This window comes from Bufo gargarizans, chromosome 1 (assembly GCF_014858855.1).
Source record: "Bufo gargarizans isolate SCDJY-AF-19 chromosome 1, ASM1485885v1, whole genome shotgun sequence".
NCBI classification, from domain to species: domain Eukaryota; kingdom Metazoa; phylum Chordata; class Amphibia; order Anura; family Bufonidae; genus Bufo; species Bufo gargarizans.
The window spans coordinates 634646531-634656793 of record NC_058080.1 but is presented as its reverse complement, the minus strand read 5'-3'; the positions used below and the strand labels follow the sequence as shown (position 1 = coordinate 634656793).

The window sequence follows — 10263 nt, the reverse complement described above, 5'->3', positions numbered from 1 at the left end:
CGCAGTCTCTCCGGTCGGTAGATGAATTTTACGAAGCTTTGGGTCTTATCTATGATGATCCGTATCGGACCTCTCTAGCCGAAACCAAGCTGAGCTGCCTTCGTCAGGGTGATCGTTCCACGGACTGCATATGCGGATCCGCTATACACGGGCACCGTTCCATGTGTATTCCGCATCACGGATGCAGACCCATTGACTTGAATTGGTCCGCAAATCCGAATATGCAGAATGGTGTGGAACGGAAGCACTATGGAGTGCGTCCGTGGGGTTTCGTCCCGTACTTCCATTCCGCAAAAAGATAAAACATGTCCTATCTTGTTGGTGGAACGGGCGGATCGCGGACCAATTAAAGTGAATGGGTCCACAATCCGCTGCCCCATGGTCGGTGTTCGTGCCTTGTGGCGTGAAAATTGTGGGCAGCACGGTCACGGGGCGCACACGTTCGTGTGCAGGAAGCCTTAGATTGGGTGACTTGCATCAAGAATTTATCTCGTGTTTGGTGTTGGAGGGCCTCCCTATCGGTGGTTCTGGGTTTACCGTGGTTAAGCATGCACAATCCAACCATCAATTGGCAAACTAGACAGATTCTGGATTGGGGTGATTATTGCAGTGACAATTGTCTGAATACATATTTTCCTGTTTTAACTACTAAGACATTACCCTCTTTTATATCTGATTTTGCGGATGTATTTTCTGAGTGGATGCCAGGATTTACCTCCGCATCAGGAATATGATTGTCCTATCAACCTTATTCCTGGAGCTAAATTGACAAAATATAGGTTGTATAACCTTTCTGGACCTGAAAGACTGGCCATGAGAGAGTATATTACCGAGAGTTTGGCTAAAAGACACATAAGACCTTCCAAGTCTCCAGTGGCAGCAGGGTTCTTTTTTGCAAAAAAAAAAAAAGATGGAGGTCTTCGGCCATATCTGTATTTCCGTGAACTCAATCAGACTACTGTCCGTGATCGTTACCCTCTTCCTTTGATTCCCGATTTGTTTAACCAGATTATTGGTGCCAAGGTGTTCTCCAAGTTGGACTTAGAGGGGGTTATATAATCTGGTTAGGATCAAGGAAGGGGATGAAGACAGCTTTTAATACTCCTGAGGGACACTTTGAGAACCTGGTCATGCCTTTCGGGTTGACCAATGCTCAGGCGGTTTTCCAGCATTTTGTGAATGACATTTTTCATCACCTTGTGGGGAGGTTTGAAGTCGTGTATTTGGATGACATTCTAATTTATTCTCCAGACGTGGAGACACATCAGGATCATGTTAGACAGGTGTTACAGATCCTAAAGGACGTATGCAAAATTAGAGAAGTGCGTTTTTGCTGTACATGACGTGCAGTTTTTGGGCTACCTGTTGTCATCTTCAGGTTTTCGAATGGACCCAGAAAAATTCAATGCTGTATTGGACTAGGATCGACCCAAAAAACTGAAGGCTCTTATGCGGTTTTTGGGGTTTACAAACTATTACCGAAAATGTATTCAGAACTATTTGATAAAAGTAAAACCCTTAACTGACATGACTAAGAAAGTTACAGATGTCTCAGTGTGGTCTAATTCGGCGTTGCGAGCCTTTTCTGCGATTAAGGAATGCTTCTCTTCTGCCCCTATATTGGTGCAGCCAGATATATCACAACCTTTCATTGTGGAAGTGGACGCGTCCGAGGTTGGGGTAGGAGCTGTTTTATCGCAGGGCCCGTCACCTGGTAAATGGCGTCCATGTGCCTTTTTCTCAAAAAAACTCTCCTCCGCAGAGAGAAATTATGATGTGGGTAATAGTGAGTTACTGGCCATTAAGTTGGCTTTTGAGGAATAGCTTCATTGGTTGGAAGGGGCGATTCATCTGATCACAAAAACCTGGCTTACCTGGAGTCAGCTAAACGATTGAACCCGAGGCTGGTCTTTGTTTTTCACCAGATTCAATTTCACTGTTACCTATCGTCCTGGAATTAAGAACGTTAAGGCAGAGGCCTTGTCACGTAGTTTTCCTGGAGGCGGTGATTTTGAAAATCCGAGTCCTATACTGTCAGAAGGGGTGGTGATATCCGCTCTTTACCCTGACCTAGAAGTGAAGGTGTTAGAGGCCCAGGGATACACACCGGGAAACTGTTTGTGCCATCGGAATTGCGTCACAAGGTGTTTGAGGAACATCCCTGTACTGTTCTTAAGAGACACCCTGGGAGCAGATCCACTGCCGACCTCATCTCTCAAAGATTCTGGTTGCCGGGGTTGCGTCAGTGTGTTGAGGACTATGTGTCACCGTTTAGTACCACATACTCGGCCTTCCGGATCTCTACTTGCCATTATTCGTGGATTTTATCACTGATCTACCTAATTCTTCAGGAAAGAGTTATTCTGGTGGTAGTTGATGGCTTTAGTAAAATGATGCACTTTATGTGTTGCCTAATGCTAAAACACTTGCACAAGTGTTTGTTGACAACATTGTGAAACTCCATGCATTCCCTCAATCAAAGTCTGGAGACTTACTTGAGATGTTTTTGTCTCTGAGAACCAGGAGGAGTAGTCTTTGTTTTTGTCAGAGTTTGCCATAAACAGTCAGAGACAGGTAAGTCAACATTTTTGGGGGCATACAGGTTTCACCTGCAGTTTGGCACATTTTCTGGTTCAGATACTTCTGGTATCCCTGAGGAGGAATATTTTTCGTCATCATTATGGTGGAAAATTCACGATAACTTGATGAATATGGGCAACAAGTATAAATGTGTGGCTGACAGCAAACACATGAATGGTCCAGACCTAAGAGTGGGTGATTCTGTGTGGCAGTCCACAAGAAACATTAAGTTAAAGGCACCTTCTTGGAAGTTGGGTCCAAGGTTTATTGGTCCATATAAGATCACTGCCCTTATTAATCCTGTAGCTTTTTGTCTTGATTGCAGACAAGAATAGGACATGTTCTATTTTGTCCGAAGACGTAGACCAGAAGTTCGGGGCCGCAGTCCGGAAATGCGGATGTGGACAGCACACTGTGTGCTGTCCACATCCATGCCTGCCCCATAGAGAATGAATGAGTCCGCACTCATTCCGGATAATTGTGGAACGGGTGCGGACACATGCTACGGCCGTGTGAATGGACCCTAAGGCTAATATTACTATTCCTTTGGCGAGTTACTTGGATTGCCTTTCCTACAGCCCCACATTTAGAGCAACCTAAATAGGATACCATTTGTTGATTTTAGTTCTGCTTTTAGTACTAGAATTCCCCAGAAACTTGTGGATAAGCCCTGGAATCTTGTATTGACTGATATGCTTTGTTTATGGACTCTGGACTTCCTTGGGAACAGACTGCAGAATGTTAGAGATGGGAAAGTGGGTTTGTTCGCTCTCATACTGAATATAGGGTCAGCACAAGGATGTGTTCTTACTCTGTCGTCTACTCATGATTGTACATCTATTCATCCTTCTAAAGGTGGATTTAGATACCCAGATAATCGGGCAGATTATCAGGAATTAACCTTCCTGTGAACGCTCATTCTCGACAATCTGCCCATTGTAAAAGTGCAGCAAGTCACCTGATGAACGAGCATTTGAAACATTTGTGCAGGCACCTAAATTATTGTTTCTGGGCAGCAATCGTGCTGTCTAAACAGCGATCTTATGCCCAGAAACAATGCAGCTGCATGAGGATTAGCAATAGCAATAGCAATCCCGCATTCACTCCATATCTGTCTGTCTAAATCCACCTTTAGACTATAGTAGGAGTAATATCAGGAAATGATGAAAGATATTATAGGCAAGAAGTCCAGAACCTGATTGGGTGCTCTGATTGTACCTTAAGGGTGCTTCACACTGCCCGGTGGTCAGGAAGATTATTGCCAACGAGCATTAGATCAATTGTCCTTTGTTTACTTTACACAGCCCGAGAATAAAAACCACTCCTTAGGGATTATCTGGCGGTGTAAATGTACCGTTGATTACCCGATAAACGAGAGAAATACTCGTTAATCAGGAAATAAATCATTTGTGAGGTCACAAAAGTTATCGGTTGCCTGCAGCAGATTGTACTGTGTAAACAGCATCTGCTGATGGCAAACAACTAATCATTATGGGGACGAGCGATGGTATTAGCGACCACTCCTACCCATAGTGTGGAGGAGATCCCAGCATGTAAAAGCAGCGGTCTCCTCCACCAGCAGATTGTCGGGAAGGAGCGCTTCCTTTCCGACAATCTGCTGCTGTATCGTCCCGTGTAAAGGGACCTTTAGTCGTTGTCTTTGGATAAATCTATATAACATGGGTAACAGGTTTTGGTTATGTGAGATATAAGTTTACACTTCATTTGAACTTTTGTATTTGTTTATAGTGAGCCTATTATTATGCACATAAGGCCCTGTAAATGCTATTGTTTTTATAAGATTATTATTTTTTTTTTTTTTACTGCTGCTGGATACTCTGTGTGAGCTACTATATTTAAAGTTTCTTTTTATAATTACAATGAAAAAAAAAGTCTTATCTAAAACTTAAACTTTATGGGTGTGACATCCCATAGTGCTTGACTAGTGCTTTATCGGTGTGAGAAAACTATGCAGCAATCCTACAGAGCTTCAACAGTGAAGCAGGGTACACGCCAAACTGCTTCAGGCCTGGTTGCATGGGGGTCCAGCACCGAGTCCTCTGGGACCCAAACCAATCTAACATTTATCTGGTTGATCTCATATGGCCAATAGCAAACTTTCCTGTGTTGAGGTCAGTGAAAATTGATAAATTTTAAAAACAGACGGCACATGGGTGGAATCCTTGTGCGACCTGTTTTCCCACAGACTCATTTATTTGCATGAATGAGTCTTGTGGGGGAAAAAATTGACAAATCTAGAACATGCTGCGATTTTCTTGGTATGGACTGATGTTAGTGTGTGAAGAAAACTGAATTGGTAATTTTTCCGTCCGGGTGCTTTCCATTAAGAATTTGGACAACATCCAGATGGAAACATCCCCCTTGTGAAATTAACCTCACCTAGCCAATGGATATATGATGTTTGTGGCTGGATTACCCCTAACCTAACCAATACATGGAGTGACTGTGACAACCCCCCATCTGACCCGCATATATAGCCATATTCAAAGGGGATTTTGATATTAATAACCTGTCCTCCCGATCAGCTGTTTGAGAAGGTACTGCCACTCCTATGAGCACCGTGGACTTCTCGCAGCTCACCAAGCAGAGTGAGGTACGTCTTATATTGGCTGTGCTTGATATCATGATCAGCCCCATTCACTTGAATGGGACGGAGCTACTCCTAGGCCATGTGACACATGAACGTGTCGTCACTCTGCCTAGGAAAAGCATAGAGAAGGCCGCGGCACTCACAGGAGCGCTCCTGCCTTATCAAAGAGCTGGTTCGGGTGTTGGACCCCCACCGATCAGATACTGTGTCAAAATCACAGAAATCCCCTTTTAAACTGTACTGCACTGATGCAGAAATTCTCCTCCTCATACATCTTGTAGATCCATTAGTCATGACTCTCCGGCCATTGCCTTGGAGCAGTTGTTACATTTGGAACTCTCTAAGCTATAAAATCTTAGTATGACTCTATATGAAAGTAATGCAGAAAAAGAGGAAATCCAGGTTTAAGAACTATATCCATTAACTTTAAGTGTTAATAAGACATATTGATATTTCATAACAACTGTGAAAGGCAAGGACATCTATCCCCAGAAGCTGGCAGCATCGACGCTACATTTAATGTTGAACATGTTCTCTCTGCGCTGCTTTGTGCACACATTTGCTTCTCCCTTTTGCAGTCGTCTTCTGATGGCAGATTTCTGCTCCTTTGTCAGCTGCCTCTTCACCTTCTGCTTCACCAGCTCCTTGAAACAGCAAAACAACATATCAATGCAAAGAACACCTCAAAAGTATAATCGGAGGAGTGCTTTCAGAAAAATGCATTTTTACTTTTTGTGAGCGATACAGATTTGTATGGTTTGTTGTATTCTGCACTCTATAATAGTGATAACCCCCAAATCTGTTCTTGTATCAGGGAGCCAACAGTTCTGAAGAGTTAGATAATTCTTTTTGCTTATTAGTAGTACAGCAGATGAGCACTTGCATGCAAGGTTATCCATTTCTTATTGAATAATGCTGAGAAAACAGTGTGATTTGTGTGAAGCCACAAAGAGCAGAGAGATCCGGAGCATGGTCTCACCTCCTCCCACACTTGATAAAGTCCTGAGAACATGGTGAATTATGGATTCCCAATGGAGCTCATGACATAATGCCTTCCATCATGCAGGCCAGATGCAGGAGCATCCTGGCAACTATTCATGTGCTGGATGAAGAAAGCGGGATGGCCACACACTGAGTTTTTACATGATGATCTAGTTAAGATAGTTTTATTTTTTAACTGATCAAGGAGCAGAGAAGTTTTGACACAGATACTATCCGCAAAAAGAACAAAAGGGAAACTGCACTTGCCGATATCCCCGCACAATTACACATATATACAGAGAGCGGGAGGAAGAGAGATGAGGAGGAGCATAGCAAGGTTCTGAATAGAACAGGAGCAGAGGAACCAACCCCCCCCAAAAAAAATATAATAATTATAAATGATAAAAATGTATTTTATATATACATACACACACCATATGGACAAAAGTATAGGGACACCCACACACACTACACCTACAGGAGCTTTTAGGACATCCCATTTTAAAACCATGGACACTGATATAGAGTTGGTTCCTCCCCCCACCCCCTTTACAGCTAAAACAGCTTCCACTCTTCCGAGAAGGCTTTCTACAAGATTTTGGAGTGTGTCTGTAGAAATTTGAGCCCAATTTTCCAGAAGAACATTTGTCTGGTCAGACACTAATGTTGGATGTGTTGGTCTGGCTCACTATTTCTGCTAGTTGCATTCCATCTCCAAATAGTTTGAACAGGCTAAGGTCAGGGCTCTGTGCAGGCCAGTCAAGTTCTTCCACATCAAACTCCTCCAAGCATGCCTTTATGGACCTGGTTTTGGCACTGGGACATGGTCGTGCTGGAACAGAAAGGGGCTTCCCCAAACTGTTCTAGTTGCACAGTTTTTGTGCTGATGTTAATGGCAGAGGAGGAAGTCCACATTCACTGACATCCTACTTGGATGAGTTGCTGTGGTTCCGGACCACTTCTACTTTGTGGTAATACCACTCACACTGGAATATCTAGGCGGGAAAGAATTTCACAACGTGACTTTCAATGGTGGCATCCTATTACAGTACCACGCAGGAATTCAGTGAGCTCTTTAGAAGTAGCCATTCTTTCACAGATGTTTGTAAAGGCAGCCTGCAACGCTGGGGCTGGATTTTATACACCTGTGGCAATGGGACTGAATGAGACGCCTGAATTCAATGTTTAAGAGGTGTGTTCAATACTTTAAACCATATATTGTGTATGTAAGTATGTTTATATACACTATATACAACACATCTATGATGCTTTTTACAACACGGCAGGCTTAGGGTACTTTCACACTAGCGTTTTTCTTTTCCGGCATAGAGTTCCGTCACAGGGGCTCTATACCGGAAAAGAACTGATCAGGAATATCCCCATGCATTCTGAATGGAGAGCAATCCGCATGCGCAGACCTTTAAAAATGAGGGGAAAAAAATTAATACCTGATCCGTTTTGCCTGATGACACCGGAAAAACGGATCCGGTATTGCAATGCATTTTTCAGACTGATCAGGATCCTGATCAGTCTGAAAAATGCCTGATCAGTCAGAAAAAATGACATCCGATTGCATACAGTTTGCCTGATCAGACAGGCAGTTCAGGCAACGGAACTGCCTGCCAGAATCAAACAGCCTGGCTATGAGCTGAGCGCTGCGATTGGCCAGCGCAACAGCATAGGAGAAGGAGACCGCGGCAGGTTCTCCTGGGTGGAGCCTAACTATGAACATACCGGAGGCTATAACCGGAGAACGGAGCGGTGCCCGGGGATAACAGTAAGTGCAGGGGGATCCCTGGGCGCCGCTCTACACGTCTGTATAGTCAGTTTAGATACTTTTTTTCTGGTGAAAGGTCCTCTTTAACTACAGTGGCTCAGCTCTATGTATAATTCTATACCTCTAAAAACAGTCACCAAATAATGGTCAGACACCAGTTCTAATCTATACAGCAAAACTCCTCATCCTGCTGCGAACATCAATGCCCCTTTTCAATATCCCTCCCCTTTTGTCCCAGACAATGCTGTCCTCTGTTGTGCCCCACCAAATACCAGTGCCCCCACACACAGTAATAAATCCCCCTGTGTGCCTACTATAGAGGGATAACCCCAGTTTGTGTCCCACAGTAACAGTTGCCCCCTTTATGTTCTCAAAGTAAGAACACCCCTTTGTGCTTGGGACAAAGTAATAGTGCACAATGGTGTCCCTCAGTGTCCTCCTCTGTGATCCCAAATAGTAGTGGTAGCCCCTGTGTCCCCTACCCCACCTTTGTGCCTTCCACAATTATAGTGCCCTCCTTAAAGTAATAATACCCCCTTTGTGCTGCATTGTTGTAGTGTCCACGTGTTTCGGACACAATAATAGTGCCTCAAAAAATAATAAAACTTTTCTACTTATCTACCTAATCTGTTCCCACATTGAGCAAAGTGTCCTCCATGCAACCAGCCTGGCAAAGGAGGTGCAATGATGTCACCGCATTGTCACCTGTGCCCAGGTATACTGGTGCCTGGGGGTTGTATTCCTAAAAGGTCCTGCAGCCTTTCAGAGTGAATGACAAGGAACAGCTCCCTGCTCGTCATAGTATTAGACTTTTCCTGAGGACTTCTGGGCATCAGGCTACAACACTGTGGCACGCAGGACAATCATGGAGGAGAGAGAGAGACACAATATATAATTATGCTAATATACACTGATGAGATATCGCTGTTCACACAGTGCGGAATTGCACAGGAAGGCTGACGAGTCTTCCATGATGACTAAGGTGCAGTGTTACAAATAAATAGAAAATCCACAGCACTCCTCAGTTCTGGTGAAAAAGCAGGTTACTTTATTGGTAACAGCAGCATATGGAAAGCAACGTTTCAACCATCTCTGGTCTTTCTCAAGCTATGAAATCATATAGTGGAATGTGCCTTTAAATAGTGGCTCAGTGGGTGTGTCTCAGTGATTAAAGTTCTACATCTGAAGTGACTAAGTGTAGTTGATTGCATCGTGTATACATTGATTATACATAGAGTAAAATAATACTTACTGGTGGGGGAGGGTCCACCTGAAAACCGGCGCTGTGTTCAGAGGTGAGTTTGCGCCATAATCCGGCGTACTGAGTCCATATGCGCCTGCGCTGAGTCCCCGCACCCACAAGGGGAGGGATTCTAAGGCGGCCAATAGAAAAATCGGGCGCCTGTGACGTCCATTGTTGCCGGGGGGCAGATCCTGGTAAAGGGAACGTCCTCCATCCGTAGCACCAACCAGAGCACAGGCGTCTGACGTCTATTGTTGCTAGGGAGAAGGGGTGATCCTAAGAGGAGGGAGAATCGCATCCCCTCCACAGCAACTAGATATGCCATATGCACCAGCAGCTAAAGGAGGACCGGGGTGATATAACGTTGGCCAAAGTATATGAGGATCCCACCTGGCTGGGATCGTTGGTTAGGCGATTCCAGCTGCAATTTGGGTCCTCATGCTAGGCTATGGCCCCTACAGGGGCGTGGCCAACCGTAAGTTGGCCATCAGTCCCTATAAGAGGGGCCAAAAGCTAACATTCATACATCCCCTCTCTGGGTACAGTGTCAACCACAGAATTTCTTAAGTGAGTTTACTCTGTGACAGGGGTATGGTAACATGACAATATCCCCCTGGTCGCTCACTGTTACAATGGCACTCAGGGACAATAATGCTACCTTAATCATACATACTTATTAAAGGCCGTTTATGTATCAAACTTACCCCTGCGGTTCCTGTGTAGCTGCTGGAAAACTATGGTTGAAGAGATAGAGGTCTTGGTCGTAACGGAAGAGTAAACTCACTTAAGAAATTCTGTGGTTGACGCTGTACCCAGAGAGGGGATGTATGAATGTTGGCTTTTGGCGCCTCTTTTAAGGACTGATGGCCAACTTACGGTTGGCCACGCCCCTGTAGGGTCCATAGCCTAGCATGAGGACCCAAATTACAGCTGGAATCACCTAACCAACGATCCCAGCCAATTTGGATCCTCATATACTTTGGCCAACATTATATCATCACCCCGGTCCTCCTTTAGCTGCTGGTGCATATGGCATATCTAGTTGCTGTGGAGGGGATGCGATTCTCCCCT

The 10263-nt window shown here is 44.5% G+C and overlaps 1 protein-coding gene across 1 annotated transcript in view; it reads right to left on the bottom strand.

The window, feature by feature from the left end:
- Positions 1–5594: 5594 nt before the first annotated feature.
- The window catches only part of RIOK2 (RIO kinase 2), a 52887-nt gene continuing 48218 nt past the window's right edge, over positions 5595–10263 (bottom strand). The window contains exon 10 of the mRNA XM_044291312.1: positions 5595–5835. Within this exon, the coding sequence (XP_044147247.1) occupies positions 5674–5835 (162 nt within the window). The 3' untranslated portion in view covers positions 5595–5673. The remainder of the gene's footprint in view (positions 5836–10263) is intronic.